Below are 22,844 nucleotides of genomic sequence, written 5' to 3'. Positions count from 1 at the left end.
TCAGAGCCGTTCCCAGAGGGGACTCAGGCAACACCTACCTCAGGCTCTAACAATTTTTGCATAGTTACTGACTTCCCTAGCTGCGTTTCCTAAAGTTGCCTCAAAATTTCCCCAACCTTCTGCCTAAAAAGCGCCAGGTCTCACTTCGCTCCCAAGCTGGCCATGTCAGATCAGTGTGAATCGTTGACAGTGGAGAACGGTGGTCGTAGGGGACCGCGCGGAGTGACCACCCGTGAATTACGTAACAAAAGCCGTGGCTGTCCGCAAGCCTGACACTGAGACATTCCAGGAGGAAGGGAGTTGCTGTCCTGGACTCTCCAGTTCTCAGAAACCGCCCGGGGAAGGTGGCTGAGATCAAGAAAACACTTCGGGAACAAGAATATTGAACAGCCGCGGAACCCAGAACATTATTAGCAAACAGTGGAACACGAGTAGTAATTTCTTGGAGGAAACTGCAGCCTTCCAACTTTTTGCACTGCAACACGGTGGTGTACAAGGAGCTCGGGGGTTAAAAACCGTGATTTACAAAGCCCAGAGCTAATGAATGGGGTTAAGTGGTTTTGTTGGCACTATGTAAATATTCTTGTCCAGGAGCGCAAACTCTGCAGTTATTTAGCAAAGTAGGGACTCCAACTAAGCGAGAATGCTCTCCCATGTTGTCTCCACGAGTTCCAATCTAAAAGGGCGCTACTAACACGGTACTGCCCCTTTAAGACCTGCTCGCTCTCGGGCTCTACAAAAGGGAGTGACCTCTGGGCTTTGACAGCTCCCCTAATAACTACCACCACGCAGGCCCCGCCCACTTGGCGACCAGCCGCGCCGATTGGCCGGTAGGCCGGTATCCCGTGCTCTGATTGGCCTGCCGCTTCCCCTGAGCGAACCTTTAGAACTCTGAGACAGACAATATTCTGTTACATTGTAGCAAAATGGCGACTGTCATTCACAACCCCCTGAAAGCGTAAGTAAGACTAAAAAATGTACATATTCCGCGTGGTTTCAATATGAAAAAAAGGCGCCTTGTGGAGCGCAGCCGGCGCCCGGCTCTCGCAGACACCTCCCGCTGCGCCCGGGCTCCTCTTTTCTTCCTGCTCTTACTTCTTCATCTTTTTTTTTCCTCCCAGCGCGCAGAAATGTCAGGAGATGCAATTAACAAAAAGAAAATTGTTACATTTGTGTTCTGCTTAATTGGCTGACCGGGACCGGGAGGGAACACAGAGCGGCGGCGCCGGCTCAGGAGCTGCGGGGGTCGTGAGCAGCCCGGGTCTTCACGGTTCTCGGAGTCCCCTGCCTCTCCCGGCGCCGCGCGGAGCTGGCTGAGGCTGGCCAGAGCGCGGGGTTGGCTGAGCCTGGCCGGAGCGCGGGGCAGAGACCGCGTCGTGCGCTCGGCTGAGCCCTGCACTCCAAGCCCGAACCTTCCCGGCCCCGCTGCTCGTCCACCCAGGCGGGCAGACGGACCGCAGCGGCTGCGGAGTTTTGCAGGGCGTTCGCTCTGCCTTCCGAGCTCTCGCAGGGAGTTTGTGTAAACCTTCCGGAGTTGGGAGGACAGCGCGCGGAGCGGCGGGTCCCGGGAGTCCTGGGGCCCAGGTGCTTGCCCCGGGCTTTTCCACTCCGGCAGCCGGGGATCAGGCAGGCGCTCCGGGCGGTCGCCGGTGTGTCTGTGTATTTGTAGGCTAACTGGCTCTAGTAAATTAACGATCCGGGTTAACTTGGGGTTGATATGGAGGCAGGGAAACTGCAGGTCTTATAAATGGTGTGCTTGCCTGCTCTGGGTGAAAAGCCGAGGCGGTGGAGGCGGCGGTGGAGGGCTCTGGCGACAGCGAGGGGCAGGTGCCTCCCGGAGACTTTGAGCGGACACAGGGGGGCGGGCTGCGCAAGGACTCGCGGGGGCCGGTTCCCGATCGGAGCTGCCTGCCCGCCGGTCTTCCTTCCTTCCTTCCTTCCTTCCTTCCTTCCTTCCTTCCTTCCTTCTTCCAGTCGGTGGACTGAATATGAAGCCGCAAGTCCGCGGGTGATCGCGGAGCCGGGGGTGGCCTCGGAAAACTAGTGTGGCTCTCAAGGGGCGCTATTGGCAGGCATGTTGGCAGAGGGTGGATCCTTGGGAATCGCGGCGCGGCGTGGGCACCCAGTGGGTGCCCGGTGTACTAGGACTTCCCCGCCCTGATGAAAGCCAGTGGGAGTCGGAGGGTGAGCGTGGGTGTTTAGTGCCAATTCTTCCCGGTGTGTGTCAGTGGTCGATCTTGGCTCTTTTAGCTGCGCGCTACAGCGTCCCTGGCTATGGGAGTCGAAAACACCGTTCGCTTTGGGGAGCAGCAGGGCGGCGGCGAGAGAGTGTGCGTGGGATTCCTAGTGCCAAGAAACCCGTAGGGAGAACCCGCTGCGTTTGCACCAGCCAACAACCAGGAATAGGGCAGGGATGTCCCAGATCTTGGAGTTTCCATGAGATATTGCTGTAAAGACGGAGGCTGAGCTTGATGCGAGTTCCTGGCTCCCGTTCTCGTTCGGAAGCTCAGCTACTTTGCACTCGCGACAGCGTCTCACCGAAGAGAGAAATTGTTTTATGGCAGAAGAAATGGGCGTAACTTCCCCGCTCCTCGCCGACTCCCGCCGCCACACCGCTGGGGCTGGGAGTTTCTCCAGAACCCACACACAGCTGATTTGCAATTTCCTCATTTCCAGCCGAAATCACGTAGCCGAGCTGATGCTGCTTGGTAAACTCAAGTCGGAGAGATCTATTTGCTATGTGTACAGGGTTCTTCATTGGCAAAGCGGCATCCTTGATGCCCGGGAGCGGGCTTACGCTCGGGCGCGCGCAGGAGCTCCACACTCCTGGGTCCCCCAGATCTTTCCACTTTTTTTTTTTTTTTCCACAGAAGAGTGCATGTATAAGAAATTGTGGGGGAGAAGGAACAGAGAAGCTAGAAGGTGGCCAATCAGTTAATAGAACTAGTTCAGATTTACACTTGTATCCCTTAATAATTGGAAATACTTGCCGTGGGATGCATTTGTAACTCCGTCTTGGCTCACGCACGCGGACGCTCACACAACACCCCTGTCTGCCTTTCCTCAGAGGAAGTCGAATGGTCACTTATAATTAGCCGCCCCCTTTTGCATCCAGTCCTCTTCCCCTGAGGGCTAAGGGTGTAAATAATAACCCCAATCGGTCAAGCTATTTGCACCCTGGACATTTTAAAAACTCCGCACGCAGGAGCACACACATCGTTACCGGGAGACTGAGGCCATCTGCTTTATTATTATTATTATAAAAACAACTTGTTTAATAAAACATCTTATACATGCCATTTGTTTCTAGAAGTTGCTGATCAGGAAACAAAACACACGTGAATAAATTATGCATGGGCCAAATTAGAACAAAGCATAGCAACCCAGCAAGCTGAAGGGATGGATGGGGGGGGGGCAGGGAGGAGGAGGAGTGAGGAGAATGGCTTGGAGAGCTTATGTGTTTATCCTTGTGTGCCCCTCCTGACAATGAACCGGAGCTCCAAACTGCATTAGCATTTTCTCCGGGTGCAAGCAGTCTTTCTCGTCTTAAAAAGGCAACATCACGGACGCCCCCTACAGAAGAAACTGGTCACACAAAGATTTCCTCTTGGGCCTGGGGATAAGCAGCAGTAGTTACGGTGTTGGGAAGAAGCCAGCTCGGGTTTCTTTCATGCCACCCTGTGTAGGGCTATGCCTTAGACTGTGGGTCACTTTTCATCTCGCTAGCTTTTTTTCCACGTGGGGCATTCAATTATTCAATTCGCTGGATGACTGGATGGCTCAACTTGAATTTCTTTGCTTTGCGTGGGTTGGGGGTGTCTTCTGTAAGGTCCCAAGCGCCTGAAAACAGCCTTTCTTGGTAGTTTGCCTTTCTTCCTGGCTGTCTTTGATCTCCCCTCAACTCCCCTTTTCTTCCTGGTTGCTCTCACCCCTTTATCTCCGAAGCTGACAGTCTGGCTTCTCCATTTTAGCCTTTAACTTCTTGTTACTGCCCAACAGGGTGTTAGAGGCAGAAACAGGAGCTGCCAGGCCAGATTCGATCAGACAGGGACTCTGCAGGTGGCCCTACAGCCAAGCAGTCACATCTGGACAAATAGAATTCAGAGGCACTGACGGACATGTGTGATGTGTAAATGTGAGTTGCCTGCTATTTAAATTAGCAGCTACACTGTCTGAGTGCAGACTGTTGGAGTCATCCTAAACTCCTGTGTACACAGAAAGTGAACAGGGATAGATTTGATAAAGGCACACGTATAAGTTACATGTTGTGTACTTGTCAATTTCTGTATACTTGGTAAATAAAATGCCTAAAATTTAAAAAATTACCTATCTTAGGTGGCATGGTGGCACATGCTTTTAATCCTAGCACTCAGGAGGCTGAATTTGTGTCCAGCCTAGTCTACATAGTGAGTTCTGGGCAGCTAGAGCTACATAGAGAGGACCTATTTAAAAAAAAAAAAGTTACTATTTGATGTGTGTGTGTCTTGAGCAGGTGAGGTGCTGGAGTGTGTGTGTGTGTGTGTGTGTGTGTGTGTGTGTATGTGTTGTTAGAGGACATTTCGAATGGGTTCTTTCCTTCCACTATGTGTGGTCTGGAGATTGAACTCTGCTCAGACTTAAAGCAGACACTCTTACTTGCTGAGCCATCTCTCCTGCCCTATAATGTTTTTTATTGTAAGATCTCAGTATACCAGTTTAGGTCGCTCACCTTCCCCCGTGTCTGCCAACAGCACTCTAAGCTGCATGATCTCTCAGTAACTTATCGAAACTCTGCTTGTAGCACTTAGCTGGGAATGCCTGCCACCTTCTGCCAGACTCGATCATGTACATAAGTATCTATTTTTATAACTCCAGGCTCAGAGACTAATAAATGCTATTATCACTTAATTATTCTAGTTAGGGCTGTAATACTTTAATTGTTTGGTTATAAACAATGAGAAAATCAAACTATTTACTCACGCTTGTCACTATGATTCCTTGTACACAGTTTCATCAAAACTCTTACTTTGTAAAGAGTCACTCTAGCTTGGAGGCACTTGTTGATATCTTTGCCTTAGTATTAAGGACATAACTCTAAGAGAAAGAAATGTTTACTTGTTCAATATTCAACACGGCTCATGTGTATGGATGGCGTGGTCAGGTCTTTATCTCTCTGTCCACTCTTTGATGTGGATGTGTGTTCTATCTAAAGTGGTTCGGGGCACGTGAAGGTTAAAAGCCAGACCTTACTCTTGCTGAGGCAGCCAGTTTAATTATCAGTGAGGAAGGGCCAGGGGCCCACATTCCTGGTCCTAATCTTGTCTTGGCTATTTTAGTTGGGGAAGGGGCAGTGAGTAGAGACTAAGTGGAGAACAGTGGGGCTGGGGCTTTGTGGAGTTGCAGCCTTTTATGGACATTATTTTAGTCCTTGATGGAAAAGGACCCTTGAAGCCAACAGATGCATGACCACTACCATCTCTCTCTGTTCCAGTTATCAGTGTTAAAATCAGTGTTAAGTTGGGGCTGGCGAGATGGCTCAGTGGTTAAGAGTGCCGACTGTTCTTCCGAAGGTCCTGAGTTCAAATCCCAGCAAACACATGGTGGCTCACAGCCATCCCTAAAATCAGTGTTAAAACAGGGATGTGGGGGACAGGGGAGTTAAAAAGCACTGGCGATTCTTCTGGAGGACCCTAGTTTGGTTCCCAGCACCCACATAGAGCATCTCACAACTACCCCTATTAGCTCGAGGGATTTGACATCCCTTTTTGGCTTCTGCAGGAACACACACACACACATACACACATGGATAAAGTGAATCCTTATTAATTAATTAATTTACCTTTTGGTTTTTAGAGACAGGGTTTCTCTGTATAGCCTTGGCTGCCCTGGAGCTCATTCTATAGACCAGGCTGGCCTCGAACTCACTGATCTACCTGCCTTTGACTCCCTGAGTGCTGGCATTAAAGGCATACATCAAAGTCTGACAGAATAAAATAAGTCTTTAAAAAAAGCCCTAAAGTCTCCAAACTTCATTAGCACACATTATTTTTTATTTTTATTATATTTTAATAGCTATTGTTTTGAGATGTCCATATCCATAAGGGAAGTCAATTTCTGTCAGAATCCAAAGGGGAGGCATTGTCTCAGGGTGAACCCTTGAAAACTGTCCAGTCTGCAGACCCCCCTGGGGGCGGTATCCCAGACCCATCAAGGCAACGGGGATTCCATGGTGGTTGACCTGGAGAGTTTACATCTTCCGTGGAGTCTTTGGAAGCATGCAGGGAGTTGAATTTAGATTTGTCAACAAAATGCTGTAATATGTCTACATCCCCTCAGATCATCGCCAAGCATAAGGCACAGTCATCATGTTTTGTGTTGAGCACATAACCCAGAAAAGATAGAAACTGAGACTGACACCCACCTTTCAAAGTGTAGCCCTGTTGGTGGAAGCTGGGTCATAAAAAGGTCCCAGGATCCAGGGGTCCTGTTTATTATACCAACCTCAGCAAAGTAACTTTTGCGGTTTTTGAGTATTTTCAAAGTCATTGGAAGGCAGAAATGTAGCCAAATGTGGCAAACCTCAGGCCAAAAAAAAAAAAAAAAAAAAAATCCCACAGGCGCATATATATATATATATATATATATATATATATATATATATATATGTTACTGTGCTGCCATTCTCCAACAGCAGTCTTATATAAGCATGAGCCTATTTTAAATAGTCTTTAAGTATGATGGTATTTAGCAAGGAAGGACAAAGAGTGGCCTGGGGTAGGGAGGTGAGGATGGCTGAGTGGATCAAACTACCGTGTGGCCCAGAGCTGACTGTTTAAGTGCAGACGAGCCCCACAGGATGAATGGTTTCCAGTTTGCAAGTTTTCTTAGCTGCCGGAGTCACTGAGAAGGGATGGGGTGTGGTGGTGTTTGTATGATTTGTTTTTCTTATTGGTCAGGTTACTGGTGTTTCACAGTCTGTCCGACCATATGGATGCACAGAGCTAGCCTCGTAAAACTGTCACCAGGAGAAGGTTTTCTTGAGGCCTGTGATTTGCATTAGAGTTTTAAAAGCCAGAGTTAGGAGGTGTTGCTGGGGAGGGGAGGAGCTAGAGAAGTGGAGTGTGGAGAATGTCTGAGCTGTGTGTTTGTGAACAGTAGAGTGTATATATGGAAGTGTGTGTGTGTGTGTGTGTGTGTGTGTGTGTGGTTAGTGGCCAGGGAAGAGAGGGAAGCTGATATGGAGGCTGAGGTCAGGGCTTTGTGGAGGCAGGGAGGGCTAGGGGTTCAGGCTCAGTATCCCTAGTAATGGGTTCAGATAGTTGTCATTGAGTCTCTAGCACTCAGGAGCTGAGGCTGGAGAACAATGGTGACACACAATTCTCCTTTAAGTATCTCCTCTATCCCTTCCCTTCCCTCCCTCCCTCCCAGTCCGGAACCCAGGACTCTGTGTTCTTCTTGTCATTCTTACTCATCTTGATGACCTGCTGTTTGTAGTATACATAGTTGAAATCACTACCAGAAGACTCATGGCAGCTTGTCTCAAATGCTGTCTCTTCTCACCAGTGACGACAGCAGCTTTGTTGACTGCTCTGGTGAAGAGAAAAGGCTCTGGTGTCTTACACCTTTCCAGGGTTTCCTATTCCTTTATGAGGAGGAGACACACTTGATTTCATAATTCCCTGGTCAAAAACTTCCTGGTCATTGACTGGGTGTGGTGGCTCACATCTTTAATCCCAGTCCCCGGGAGGCAGAGGCAGGGAGGTCTCTGTAAATTCTAGGCCAGCCTGATTTACATAATGAGTTCCTGGATAGCCAAGGTTACATAGTGGGCTCCTATATCAAAACAACTCCACTTCCCCCCCCCCCCACAAGCCCCCAGCATATGAAACAAAACTAAACCAAAACACAAACAAAAGAACTTCCTAGCTCTTACTGTGGTCATCTTGGGTGGGAAGGGCAGTTAATGGTCAGGCTCTTGTTTCTAAACAAGGAGTTGCCTGAGAGGGCAATTTTCTGCAAGCCTAAAGGAGGAAGAAGGGCTTGCAGAATTTATCTGCAATTTTGTGAGATCTGGAGACCCTAATGTTTCACTCCTTGGGGTCCCGTCTTGCCTCGTAGGGCTTCCCATGTAGGGTTCTATCCTAAAGGAACATCCAATCCCTTCTCAGAACCTGAGTCTGAGGACCAGGTGACCAGGCAGTTCAAAGGTGGGCTTTTCTCTTTAGTCATGCAATCAGAGGCCGAGGAGAAAAGAAAGGTCAGGCAGGAGACCTTTACCGTGGTATCCAGCCTAGATGACATGGAGGTAAAGAGCTTGCTTCCTTTTCATTTGCTCAGCCACAAGAACCCAGTTGCTAAGTGACCTGAAGCCTGTAGGCCTGTACTGATGCCTCATCGAGCTCCCTCTAGTGCAGCTTGTGTTACTGCTGTGGAAGCAGAGGCTCCCGATGACACCTGGGAACTGGCTCATCCCCGCATGCGCATCAGTAGCAGATTGTCTTTACTTTACTTTACTTTTCATTGTCTTTACTTTAGTGATGTTGTAGACTCCACTGGGGGAGATTATTATCGGGCTTTTCTGTGGTTGAAATCTCCCTTGGCAATTTTCTGCAAGCCTAAAGGAGGAAGAAGGGCTTGCAGAGTTTATCTGCAATTTTGCAGATGCCACCATATAAATTCTAAATCTTAAACCAAAAGAAAAGTGACATAGTTGGTCTTTAGCAGACAGGCGTCCCTTTTAGTTTTTAAAACCTGTGATAAGATAGGCATAGTAGAAAATACACTGTCTTACTGGGGTAGCAGTGGTGCACTCTTTCAAGTACTTGGGAGGTAGAGACTGGCAGATCTCTGAGTTCCAGGACAGTCAGGGTTATTCGGAGAAACTCTGTCCTGAAAAAAAAAAAAAAAAAACAAAAACAAAAAACAAGATCCAGGCGGTGGTGGAGCACACCTTTAGACCCAGCACTTGGGAGGCAGAGGAGGGTGGATTTCTAAGTTCGAGGCCAGCCTGGTCTACAGAGTGAGTTCCAGGACAGCCAGGGCTCTACAGAGAAACCCTGTCTTGAAAAACACAAAAAACAAACAAACAACAACAACAACAACAAAAAAAAAACCCCAAGAAACTCAAACAACTGCAAAAACAAAAACCACCATTTTTAAGGCATATAGTTCAGTGGCATTAAATATATTTAAAAAATATTTATTGTGTGTGGGGGCACTTATACATATGAGAAGACATGCCCTAGTGTGCTATATGCTTATGAAGGTCAAAGGACAACTTGTGGGAGTAACTTCTCTTTGTCTACCATATGGATCTGGGAGATTAAATTCAGGCTGTCAGGTTTGGTGGCAGGCCCCTTTATTTGCTTAGCCATCTTGCTAGCCCACATTAAACACACTGATAATTGCTGGTCAGCCATTACCATTATTTCTAGAACTTTCTCATCAAGCTAAACAAAACTTTTTGTGTTAACATTAAACACATGTCTGGCTTATAGCTCACGGTAAGGCAGAGGCTTGAATGGGCAAGGCCCTTGGTTCAGTCTTCAGACCAGACAAAATCATTCCTTCCTCATACCCTGCTTCCCAGGAGCTCAAAGTGTCCTTTTGCTTTCTGCCTAAGGATTCCATATGAATGGAAACTTGCTGTTTGCCCTCATGGGTCTGGCTTATGTCACTCTGCTCAACGTCTCAGATCAGACGCCATCCCTGTTGCAGTGGGTCTGTCAGACCTGCATTCCTTTTTATGGCTGTTGAACGGATAGGCCACACTTTGTTTATCCATTTATCTGCGACTGCACTCTTGGGCCATTCCCATTCTTGCCTGTTGCAAATAAAGTTGCTATGAACATTTTTGGGTTAGTAGCTGCTCTAGTTCCTGCGTTCAGTTCTTTTGGGTAGAGGCCTGGGTTGCCTTTATCTTTGGACTTTTTACAAATCAGAGGCTGCAGTTATAGATGGTACCTGCTGTCCCCCCATTATAACACCTCAAACAATGATAATAGTGTTACAGAACTTGGTGTCTTCCCTACTCCTTCTCTAGGTATAGCACTAGTGTTTAGGGAGTGGGAATTGCCCAGGAATCGGGAAATCTCAAGACTCACTCCTCCCTTCTCTAGCTCCAGGCAAGGCCCCTTGTGCCACCTTTGCTGTGAGGGTAAGAATTTGTTTTTTTTTTTTTTAAAGATTTATTTATTTATTTTATGTAAGTACACTGTAGCTGTCTTCAGACACTCCAGAAGAGGGAGTCAGATCTTGTTACAGATGGTTGTGAGCCACCATGTGGTTGCTGGGATTTGAACTCCGAACCTTCAGAAGAGCAGTCAGGTGCTCTTACCCACTGAGCCATCTCACCAGCCCCGAGGGTAAGAATTTCTTATGAGGAAATCTGTCACAATGGTGAGGGAGGGAGTACCTGGGATGACAGGCCAGATTGGTGGCTCCCTTGGGAGTTCAAGGCCAGCCTAAAGATGGAACTGAGTTGGTTGAGTGCTTGGTTAACACACGAAGCTCTGAGTTTGAACTCTAGTACTGCATAAATGAGGTAGTGCTTGCCTATGATCCCAGTACTCAGGAAGAAGAAGTAGGGGATTAGGAATTCAAGGCTATCCTCAGCTACATAGTGAGTTAGAAGTAAGCTTGGAATACACCAGATGCTACACGCATGCACCCATGTACCCACGCGCACGCACACACATAAACACACACGCGCGTGTAGTGCGCATGAACACAACTCATATACATATATTGAAAAACCCCAGGAAATAAATAAACAAAACTGAGTCTGTTTTTGCATATGGGGAGAGCCTTTTTCTTGCTCAAGCCCCTGTTTATCCTTCAAGGGCCCAAGTGAAATAAAACTTTTCAGGAAGTGGAAACTCCAAGTTTAAGGTATTCCTGGGAGAGCGGAATTTCCCTCTCATGTACAGAGTCCTTCGCAGAGTCAGTGATAACCTAATCCATGATGTATGTATGTGATGCTGGGGATCAAACCCCAGGTCTGGCCTGTGCTAGGAGAGTTTTCTGTTGAGCCACATACCCAGCATGCTTCTTTTGAGACCACCTCTTACCAGCTAGCTATCTCCTGCCTGTCTGCCTCCTGAGTAACTGGGGGTTAGAGGTCTGTGCCACCACAGTTGGTCTATTAAAAACTATGCCCATACAGATGGTTGTGAGCCACCATGTGGTTGCTGGGAATTGAACTCAGGACCTCTGGAAGAGCAGTCAGTGCTCTTAAACACTGAGCCATCTCTCCAGCCCTTTAATGCAAATCTTGCTCATCAAACTCGGACTCAGGTAGCCCTGGGAACTCAAATGGGTTTCACATGGTCTAGATTTGAAGCAGGAATGAAAATGAGGTCAAGAGAAACTCCCATTTCACCTTCAAAGCGCCAAGCTGAGTCCATCAACAGGACCAGCAGCCCTGGGAAGGGCAGTGGATAGAGGGGAACACTTGGGTGGCCTTGGGTCGTCAGCTAAGCTCTTGGTCCCTTTACCAAGATGAAGGAGCAAGAGGGTGTGAAAGGTGACTGCAGCCTGCATCTGCTGGTGAACAAGGAATGCAATCTGTTGATGTAAGAGTCAGTGAAAAAGGACATCTTATTTATAGAGAACTGGACATAAAGGCTCATGATGGGTTTGAGTCATTAAGTTACATGTTGGTTTCTAGTGTTGGAGAGGCTTCACATATAATCCTGAAGCAAGCTACAGGGTCCTTTAGGAGTGAATTAAGTACAAAGTCATCCCTACTTCCATCAGACTCCTTGTAATGACTTTCCGTGGATCCCCGTTGAGTTGAGCCTAGTGAGAGTAGTTTCACTGGATCTAACTTAGGAGCATCCTTCATCTTGTCCTGGTTATAGCCAAATGGCTTCCCCGTCTGCATCCAGAGGTATCTACTTCCTGAAGGGCCTCTGGTTTCTGTGTCGGCTTCTAGAGTCTTACTCGTTTGATGGTAAGTGCCTGGGAAACAGGGGGCTAACTGTCCTCTCCCAGGAAGGCCACTGCCATTGGGGTAGGATGAGGTGGTGAGAGGGGGAGGCAACTGCTGCTGGTGATGGGGCAATGGGGGGGCAGGGTGGCTGGGACATTGGGAGTGGAGAGAATATATTCTCTCTTGCTAATTATTTTCCCTGAGGACTTAGCCAGTGCAGAACCATCTATTATCGTGGGAGCGCTCTATGGCGGGTCTGCCTGTGATGAATGCTAAGTAGAAACAAGCAAGAAAAATTAACAGGCGGCCGCTTCTGTCCACCTAATTAAAATGCATATCCAAGCGCATAAGCCCTTATGTTTCCCCAATGCGCGCACCCCCCCCCTTCTGATTCCAGTTCTATGGAGGAGAAAAACGCGTCCCTCCAATCATTTCCTTTGATTATGTTTTCATCAGGGAAGGGCTGAGGGGTTCCCTCAGAATCCAGAAGGGTTCCATATTCTAACAGTTAAAAAGTTGCTGCTCTGTGGACTTCAATTGGGCTTGAAAATTCTGAGTATTATAAAAAATTTAAAACAAAATAATAAAATCCCCAAACTTTATTTGATTGCAGAAAAAAAAGGACTCAACAGGGGAGGGGAAAAAAAAAAGAGAGGCGGGTGTATTTTCTGCTGACTTTAGTTTTGTGTTAAAAGTCTAGCTTGGATTAGTGATGGGAAGTTTGAAAGTCTTTTCTGCCTTTGTTTTCTGTCTTTCTGACTCCTGGCTGCATCTTTTCCTCTCTGGGTGCTGTTTCCCTCAAACCTTTACAAACCCTCAAGCTTTTGTAGAGAGGTTTGCCAAGACAACGTTTTATCTGCCGTTGCATTTGAGGACAGCCTCAGAAATGCCCCAAGTGTGTTTGAAACCAAACAATACTTCTTCATCTGTAAGGGGCATCCTCTAGTCCCTTCTCTCAGCCCATCATTCTCTCTCTAAAGAACAACTTTATTCAACAGTCATAAAATATTTAATAAAACATGAAACTTCAGTCCCCGTGTTCAGTTCACTGTCACTGGCATCTCCGTGCAGGGCCCCCTCCCCAGCCCCTGTCTGCCCTCCACAGCAGCCCCAGCTGTTCATTTATCAGGGCTGGCCGGCTCAGCGGTGCATGGAGATTGCTTTTAATTAACTCTCTTCATTTTTCCCAATCTTCAGGGAGCAGCAGCCATTTAATGATTTTAATATTTTATCTAGATTTATATCCCCTTATTCGTTGTTGTTTGACTTGAGCATTTGTTCTTCCTGAATCGCTTTTAGATGGGTCTGTTTATTTGCCCCTGATCCCTACCCCCAAGACCTTTCCCCAGGATGGGAGGATGGGTTCCAGAGAAGGTCCACTTCAGTGGTGGATCCTGTGATGGCTTGGATCATAGACTTTGCCTTAGAAAGCTCAAATTTCACTTGACTCTTAGATGACAGAGCTTAGGAGCTTTTCATTAAAAAGAAAGGAAGAAAGTGAAGATAAGAACAGAAGAGCAGAAAAGAGAAGAAGAAATTGTGCATTGCGTGTGGAAGGTGAGGTCCTTCTGCTCTTGTGCTTGCTCTGAAGGTGTGAGATGGTGGGCAGGTGGCTCAGACCTGCTTCCCGGAGTTCACTTGGAGTTGTAGCTTGAGGTTCATCACCCCGCCCACTCTAGTGTCATGTACAGTCCAGAGCTTTTTATTCTTAAAATAATAGATGGCAGGCTGGAGAGATGGCTCAGCGGTTAAGAGCACCCACTGCCCTTCCAAAGGTCCTGAGTTCAAATCCCAGCAACCACATGGTAGCTCACAACCATCCGTAACAAGATCTGATGCCCTCTTCTGGAGTGTCTGAAGACAGCTACACTGTACTTACATATAATAAATAAATAAATAAATAAATAAATAAATAAAATAATAGATGGCGCCAGGCGTGGTGGCACACACCTTTAGTTCTTGTATTCAGGAGGCAGAGGCAGGTCGATCTCAATGAATTCAAGGGCGGCTGGGTTGATGTACGATGTTCCAGGCTCAGCCAAGACTATATAGTGAGACCTTGTCTCAAGACAAAACAAAACAAAACACCAAAAAGCAAAAAAATCCAAGCAACCAAACAACAACAAAATTCCTCAATATAACAACAACAACAACAATTCTTGCTGTGTAGCCCAGTTTGGGCTCAGAGGATCCTGCCCCAGCTTCTCTGGCTGGGACTAAGTGTGTGTGTCATCATATCTGGAAGAGTAGATTCTTGCTGCTACTAAGGGTGCTGGCTTTAGAGCAGACTGGAGATCGGTTCAGCCCAGTCTTCATGGCATGGACTGCTTCTTTATTTAGGCATGGCTGGGATCAGCTGAGCAACTTCTTGGCAGTTTAATTGCTGTGTGATCTAAAGAAGGAATTGAAGAGGCAACTATTGCTTTCTGCCTGCTACTGTGTAGTGGTGGGCAAACATGCAGCTTCCTGGCTCCCTTTCCCTGCCTCCTTTGCACTGAGGGGTGTGCACATTTGTCCAATCGCTCCGCAGAGGTCTGGCAGACAGGCTTGCGTGCAGGCTTGTTTTTAGAACCAGCGTGGCCACAAAATGCCCTTTTGACACTGGGGGTTGGTGATATGTCTTTGGGGTTACCTGTTGCTAGGCAACTGCCAGCTAAAGTTTGAGCTTGATCTGGGATTGCAGTGAATTACCCTGGGTGACTTATATCTACATTTAGGGACTTTGAGTTGCAGTATTGGCCCAGGGTACAAGAGGCTGGGAAGACATCCTTTTTTTGTAGCCTAAGGTTTTTAAAAGTCCAGGCTAGTGCTTGATGCCTGGTTAATATACACAGATGTTTATTTTGGTGATGAGAATGGTCTTTCCTTTCTATCTCCTTATACTGGAGTGTACCTCTGCTCTCTGTAGTTCTGCCAGTCCTGAAACTCTACCTACCCTTTATATGCCAGGGACCCAGCTACACACATGCAAGAGGCAGTGAGGGAAACTGGAACTCAATACTCAGCTGGGTATTTTCTGTTGACCTTTTAGTGGCCGTCACAGACCTTTAGGGGAATCTCTGGAAAGCTGTAGACGAGCTCCCCTGGAATAGATGCGACCAAGTAGGAGCCTCTGCATGTGGTTTCCTGGGGCTCACAGCCCTTGATGAATACATCTGTGGATTCCCTACTGATGTCTGGGCTCTTGGGTGACAACTTCCACATGAGAGATGCGGGTTGAAGTTCTCTTCTCCCTTAGCCTCCGGAAGGCTGGGATTATAGGTGCGCATCACCACACCTGACTAAAAAAGATGTTCTGAATCCCTGTGCGGAGGCAGCCCCCCTCCATCCTCTGACAGCTCAGTACGCCTCTTATGGCTGTTGTAGATCAGTAGTTAAATGGTCTCCTAGCCTCAGCCTACCTCTAATGCACTGTTGCCTGATCCCTCCAGACAGCTCCAAGGGTCCCCTTTCCCCACTGTAACCTTAACTGACCATCAGAGGGTGGTGCTGAGGGTCCTTGGCCCCTCAGTTCTACACATGCCTTTTCTCCCTCCATCATGGAGATACTCTGCTATGGCTGGTTACAGCATAAGGCTCTGGAAGGCAGTGACAGTGGCTGTGCTTTTCTGTCCCTAGGATCTAGCATAGCTGTCACTTGGCGAACAGCTGAGTGAATTGAAGCCAGGAGGTAGGTACACTGCTCCGCCTGTCTTTAGAATTGACTTGTTCTCGTTGTCTACTTTAACGGGAAAGACATTTGGGAAAGGCAGTGGAATTTTCTTTAAACATTCTTTAATTTCAGATGTCAGGAATCAGACGCAGGCTTGGGTGTGGTGATGTGTGGAAGGCAGGGTTGCACTTCTGAGCCATGTCATCTGTATTAGTAGATACAAACAGCCTGGCTTTCCACTTTAGTGGTTTTTGTTTGTTTGTTTGTTTTGTCTTGTTTTATTTTTCTTTTTTTTTTTCTTTTTGAGACAAGGTTTCTCTGTGTAGCCTTGGCTGTCCTGGAACTCGATCTGTAGATCTAGCTGGACTCAAACTTAAGAGATCTGCTTCCCGAGTGCAGGGATTAAAGGTGTGCACCACCACAGCCGTGCCTCTATTTTGGGCTTTTAAGATTGGCAAAAGTAGAAGGCATAAAACCTTTAATGGTTAAAGCCAAGGTTGAACTCTGAAGAGAGTTCACTGTTCTATCAAGCTCTGGAGATGATGTCAGTCCAGCCATAGTGTACTGATGTCTTTGTGGAGAACATCCTCTGCATGCTTTGATAGTGCACATGCCTAGGTGGGCTAAGCTCTAGTGACTTGATGGCCCTGCATGTCCAGCGCTGGGTTGCACAATGAGCTGCAAAGGTTGTTCTGGGGTCCTTAGAGCACCTCCATCTTACATCAGGAGAGATGCTGACTTGGGGCTGTAACCCTTGCAGACCTTCTCCTGATCCTTCTGTGATGTGGAAGAAGGACTTCTGGGAAGTCTTGTCCTTGTGTCTGGAGGAAGAGGAAGACCCGAGGAGGAGGCAGACTCTTGGAGTTAACCTTTTATAGCCCAGATTCTGGGTCTGCTGGACCTCCTCACGCTTACCCTTCTATGCAGAAGGCTAGAAAACACTTAGATGTTACCCCAAAATGCAGGCTACAGGAACAGAACTGTGTAAAATGCCTGTCACCTCCCAAAGGCCACATTTCGTTAGCACCTGTGCTCCGAGGTAACTCTACTCCAGCATAGAGTCAGTGGGAAGGGGCACACGGGGCTGTCCCCTTCCCGGCACTCATCTCCTTTCTGGGCAGTCATCCCAGTATAACAGATACTTACACATATCCTGTCCTCATTTTATCTAATCGCACGTGTCTCTGGGGAGTGGGGAACCGGTTTGGACCACTCCATTTTAGATCAGTCATGTGCAAGGTTAGCTGGGATGAACACTGATCTGTATAGACTTCTATGAAATTAGGGAAGTTCTTCAAGCTCCCTGGCTAAGAGCCTACTAGGGGCATTGTTTGCCTTCCCAGGGAGTAGAGATCTCAACCAGTGTCAGGGGAAGAAGTGGAGTCTAGCTGGTTTATGAGTCTAAATTTTGGAACCTTTCTGAGACCCAGCGAGATCTTAAAGCAATAGGACTCTTGTTTTCTTAGTTTATGATCTGCCAAACTGAGAGGACCCAATAGCATTGGCCCCTCTTCCAGTGATCATTCATTCTTGGCCTTTATCTGCCCAGAATGTCTTCAGTTTACAGGGAAATACAGACCCATAGAAGCTCTGATGGATGGGATTGTCTTTACTATTGCCCAGGGCTGCCCCAAGTGCCCGTCTCCTGAGTTACCCAGACGAACTGGTCTAAATGCTGCAGAGCTCAAGAGAACACCCAGCCCTCTCTCTAAGACCCCAGCTGGCATCCTTGGGCAGCCCTGTCTCCCAGCCAGCATCTCTCCTCAGGGCTCTGCTTCCTACAGCTTCTCAAATCCCCAAGAAGAAAAATCCCACCAGTAACTCCTTGACTTTTCTTTTGCCTTCTGTTTCTTATTTCATTCTCGACTCAGAGCTAAGCTGCCCCAAGGCCCTCTGAGCCGCAGATCGAGGAATAATCCACTTACCACTTCATGCCGGGGTTCACACCTCCAGCCTCTGCTTCCTTTGGACCCCTCCTCGTCTGCCTCTCTTCTCCATTCTTCTTTCTCCTTTGCTCCGTGGCTAGCGTTGCTGACTGGAAGGATTAAAGGGGCATAAAGGGAGGAAAGGGTACCCTTCCTTTGTCTCTAAGGATGGTCTGCTGGATCTATGAGAGGGGAAGTGAGAAGGAATCAACAAACTGAGAGAGAGCAGAGAAGCTGTGGGAGGTGAGAGAGGCTATGAGGTTGTTCCAGGCCAGGAGAGGTCTTTTTTCCTTTCCTTTCCTTTCCTTTCCTTTCCTTTCCTTTCCTTTCCTTTCCTTTCCTTTCCTTTTTCCTTTCCTTTCCTTTCCTTTCCTTTCCTTTCCTTTCCTTTCCTTTCCTTTCCTTTCCTTTCCTTTCCTTTCCTTTTTTTCTTTTCTTTTTCTTTTTTTAAATAAAACAAAACAAAAACATATCTTTTAAAAATTTTAAATATTCTTTTTAGACAAGGTGTTACTCGTGTAGCCTTGTCTGGTCTGGCATTACAATGTAGACCAGGCAGGCCTTGAACTCACAGAGATCCACTTTCTATTGTGCCGACCCTCATCCGCTGGGATCACCATACCCACCCGGCACATCATTTTAAAAATCAAATTTGTGCTTTGATGGTTTTGAACACGTATGTAATGATGTGCTCTGGTCACTCCTCCAGTCCCCACCCCCTGACCGTGTCTCACTCTGGTTCCCTTCCAAGGAGCCTCCCTCTCGTTTTCATGACTTTTTGTTTTGTCTTGTGACCTGTCGAGCGTGAATTCGAGCCATTCACCAGAGCTTGTAGACTCAGCAGTGTCTACACCACCCAGGGCAAGGACTCCCCCTCCTCCGGCATCCACTGACATCGTTCCTTAGGGAGTGGCCTTTTCAGGCAGAAGCTTGGAGGTTGACGGGTGTCCATGGCACTCTACCCTGAGCTGGCCCATCTAGTATACCTCAGAAGTCAAACATTGTTGGGCCTGGTTAGTGCTTTCTGGGGAAGAAATGAGAGCTGTGGGTGAGATGAGGAGAGACCCTGGGAATTGGGCAGGCTCCATAGAAAGTGAGACTAGAGGCCATCACATAGGAAAGAAAGGTGGATGAGGATATTGGAAGCATTTGTGTGACTCCATTGAGGACCCTCTTTATTTTCTGGGATAAGGAAGATGAGGTGAGAAGGGACACGGGAAAAGACAGAAAAATGTGGGGTGTACAGAAGATGGTGGGAACTCTTCCCCAGGCAAGGCTTAAGTGTGCATCTGTTTGGGACAGTTTCTGGAAAACACTCAAACGAAGGCACCTATGGGATGCTGGCTTGGTTGACTACAATTCCTGGTCCTCCAGAGAGATGGACTTTCTCCTTCCAACCACTCATAGAAGAGTTAAACTGGATCCGGGTCTTGGGTTCCTATGCCATGTGTTCTTTTTAAAAAGCAACTTTAACATTACGTGTGTGTGTGTGTGTGTGTGTGTGTGTGTGTGTCTGTATGTGTTTATGTGTGTGTACATGCGCATACTCTCTTGTACTGCAACTTGCATGTGGAGGTCTCTGGGAGTTGGTTCTTTTGCCTTACCATGTGGGTACTGGGGATCGAACCCAGGTCACCAGTCTTGGTAGCAATCCACTTTCCTCACTGAGCTATCTTTCCTGCCCCTCTTATGCTTCTGAGTATTTTCCACGGTGTCTTTCAGGGGAAGCAGGGATTATGGAGATGTACCACCAGGCCTGCCCTGGTGTGAGCCATCAGTCCCTCTGGATTTGGGACAGTCCTGTCTATCTGCAAAGATAATCTTGTTACGAAGGGCCGAGCTTGAGGGGTAGAGCCCAGCTAAGGCCTGGATTGAAGACTTAGATGTGGAGCTGGACTTGGTGGTGCAAACCTTTAATCTCAGCACTCAGAAGGCAGAGGCAGACCAGCCCGGTCTGCATAAGGAGCTTGGGGACAGCCAGGGCTACACAGGGAGACCCTCTCTCAAAAAATAAAAAAGTGCCAGGCAGTGGTGGTGTATACTTTTTTTTCTGGGGCGGGGTGGTGGTTCGAGACAGGGTTTCTCTGTGTATCCCTGTCTGTCCTGGAACTCACTTTGTAGACCAGGCTGGCCTCGAACTCAGAAATCTGCCTGCCTCTGCCTCCCGAGTGCTGAGATTAAAGGCGTGCGCCACCACGCCCGACATTATTTATTTATTTATTTATTTAATAAGACAGAGTCTCACATAACCACTTCTGACCCTCATGGCTCTTCCCTCCCCACCCCCCAATTGCTAGGGTTACAGGTGTGTGCCACCCTGTCCAGCTATTGTTCAGGTAGGTATTTAAGACCTAGAAATGGTATTGATGAATACACTATGAAGACCCACCCCAGGGCTATGGGTGTGGGTTAGTTGTACTCCTCCAGCTCATACAAATCCCTCGGTTCTGTCTCTAGCACATAAGCCATTGGTACAGCTACATTCCTGTGATTCCAGTGGTCCAGACCTCCAAGGTCATCCTCGGCTATACAGTGAATTTGAGGCCAGCTTGAGGCCAGCTTGGGCTACATGAACCATGTCTCAATCATCAATCAATCAATCAGTCAGTCATTAATCAATCCAACATAGAAATGTGAACCCTCTACCTTCAAGCCTGGCATAAGGATGAGTTGTTATGGTTCAGATAGAAGAACTACTAAAGGTAGTGCCTCCCCAGCTCCAGGTAGGCAGCTTCAACCATCTAACCGACCACTAGCATCCCAGCTCCGTCATCCCACAGCCAGCTGGTTGTCAGGCAGAGGCTTGTCTTGTGCACACGGAGGGCTCTTTGTTAGCTTAGATATGGAGTCAGGCTCAGGGGAGCAGCTGTTACCTGGACATTCTGCTTGGGGGCAGAATGAAGGGCCAGAGGCTGGGTTCAAATCCGACCTTTATGGCCGCAGGCAGGGTTTCTAATCTCTGTGCCTCGGTTTCCTCATCTGTGGAGTGTGACTGATAGTTCTGGCTGGATAGGGTGGGTAGAAGACCGAAGTACATCAGTGTTTGTAGGGTCCTTAGAGGAGCTGACACACGTCACCTCGGGATGGATGTTGGAAGTGCTCTGTTTTCCTCTATAAAATGCAAAGGCACACCGGTTGAGACCCTCACCGACCTTGTGCACATCAGCATTTTAAAAGAAATGAAACACATAGGAGAAATTATAATTTTGCTGGAATTTCTAGAATTCCATTATAACATGGCGGCGGCGGCGGCGGTGGTATGATGATGATGATGATGATGATGACGATGATGATGATGGTGGTGGTGGTATGATGATGATGATGATGATGATGATGATGATTGACTAGGTCATACCAGGCTTGCCTCCAACTCTTTTTTTTTTTTTTTTTTTTTTTTTTTGGTTTTCCGAGACAGGGTTTCTCTGTGTAGCCCTGGCTGACCTGGAACTCACTCTGTAGACCAGGCTGGCCTCGAACTCAGAAATCCGCCTGCCTCTGCCTCCCGAGTGCTGGGATTAAAGGCGTGTGCCACCACCGTCCGGCTTTGCCTCCGACTCTTACAGAGTTGAGACTGACCTTGAACTCCCGAGCTTCCAGTCTCTACCTCCCACTTCTCCCTCTAGTGCACTGGGATTACAGTGGGGGTACACCACGTCTGGTTAGTATTACCATTTATTTATTTATTTATTTATTTATTTATTTATTTATTTATTACGAGCATAAGCTAGAAGAGACTTTGAGGAAGATTTATCTCTATTATTTACAAACTAGTTAATTGCTGCTGATGTTGGGTCCCTGTGAAAAAGCACCATGAATTTCACAGACCCTGACAACAGCTCACAGAGGAGCAGTGACCTCGGTTGACTGCCTGGGCTCCTGTGTCCAGTTTCCATGCATCCTGTGGCTGCCTCCTCCCTGGGGACGAGGGTTCTTCCTGCATGGATGAACTCTGCCCTCCAGTCTCAAGCTAGAAAAGGGCTGAAAGTCTCTCAGACTCCAGGGAGGGGGGAGGGGAGAAGGTCAGGTTGTGAGCTTACCTGCCTGGTTAGAGATGTGTTGCTGCAGTCATTATCTGGGTAATACAGAGCCCACTGGGTGGGGTGCCCTGCTATTTCTTAACCTCCTGGGCAGGCTGGTGTGTGAATTTGAGTTTCTAGAACACTCTTTTGGAAAGCAGGGCTCCACTCTGCTAGACAAGCTGGCAATCCAAACACCAGACCCCTATGTTATTTTTAACTGTCCAGAGGGTTTCCCCCCCCTCCCCCCCATGGTATAATTGATGAGACTCAGTGGCCCAGGCTGAGAATCCAAACTTAAGCTTGGTTTGTATCCCTTGAATGGGCATGTGTCTGATAGCCTAAGAGAAAAGCCACCCTGTTTTTCTGGGTTGACTGCTCTAAATCTCCCTGTCCACCGCAGCCCCCACAGGCCTCCAGGGAAGAGAGATCTCAGATAACCTGAGCTCCAAGTCGGCAGCTGGGCTGGAGGGAGGGCTGTGGAGCTGTTGTCTGTGACCTTCTCCCCCACTACCTCTTTCTGAGTCTTGGTAACTAGGGACAAAGCTGCGTTTCAGAGAGCTTAAACAGGATACTCCGGAGGCTGCCACTCCTGTCTCTGTCTCTTCTCTTGACCCTCTTTTTCGCTCCCCCTTCACTCCCAGAGGGGTAAGCTACCTTCTTACTGCCCTCCAGGGACAGTCCCAGAGAGTGGCTCTTATGTAAGAGAGGGAACTCTGGGGGGGGGGGGGTCTGGTGACAGCTGAGAAAATGTTCAGTTCCCTGTGTCCAGGGGACAATGCCATGTGTCTCCCTGACCTCTCTCAGGCTTCACAAATCTATGGCTTATTTCATGTTGCCTCACTGTCCCTCTGGGCAGCAACATGAGAGGTTCTTGTCCAACATGATTGAGCACACACGTTGTACCAGCTACACTGGCCCTGTTGCATTCGGCGGTAAATCAAACCAGCGCAGGTCCTGTCTTCATGGAGCTTGGGGTTCAATTGGGGAGACAGTTGTCTATCCCATAGTCTCACAGCTATAGAAGGAAACATGGAATCTGTGTTCTGTTGAAGAGTCTATGAAGACAGGAGGGTGTAGTCAGAACTGTTCTGGTCTCATGCGCTGAGGGAAAGTTTCCCTGAGGAGGGACCAGTTCCTGTCTGGTCGGGAGAATAGATGTGCAAAGGTTCTGTGGCCCGCTGGAAGGACCGGTGGGAAGCAGTGAGTTTGAAATACTGGAGAAGGCAGGAAAGCTGGTCATGGCGTGGTAAGGGCTGTGAACTTTATCCTAAAAGCAGGAAGCAGCCATGGAAGGATTGAAGGTAGGAAGCGACACAATCCAGTTCATGTTCTAACTG

General features: G+C 47.9%; 1 protein-coding gene across 3 annotated transcripts in view; it reads left to right on the top strand.

Annotated features, from left to right (window-relative positions):
• The first annotated feature begins 898 nt into the window (after window positions 1–898).
• Window positions 899–22,844, top strand: part of Dpf3 (D4, zinc and double PHD fingers, family 3) — a 273,986-nt gene continuing 252,040 nt past the window's right edge. For all 3 annotated transcript variants that reach the window (NM_001267625.1, NM_058212.2, NM_001267626.1), the window contains exon 1: window positions 899–958. In NM_001267625.1, the coding sequence (NP_001254554.1) occupies window positions 927–958 (32 nt within the window). In that variant the 5' untranslated portion in view covers window positions 899–926. The remainder of the gene's footprint in view (window positions 959–22,844) is intronic.

This window comes from Mus musculus, chromosome 12 (assembly GCF_000001635.26).
Source record: "Mus musculus strain C57BL/6J chromosome 12, GRCm38.p6 C57BL/6J".
Taxonomy (NCBI): Eukaryota; Metazoa; Chordata; class Mammalia; order Rodentia; family Muridae; genus Mus; species Mus musculus.
This window is presented reverse-complemented; position numbering and strand designations above follow the sequence as displayed.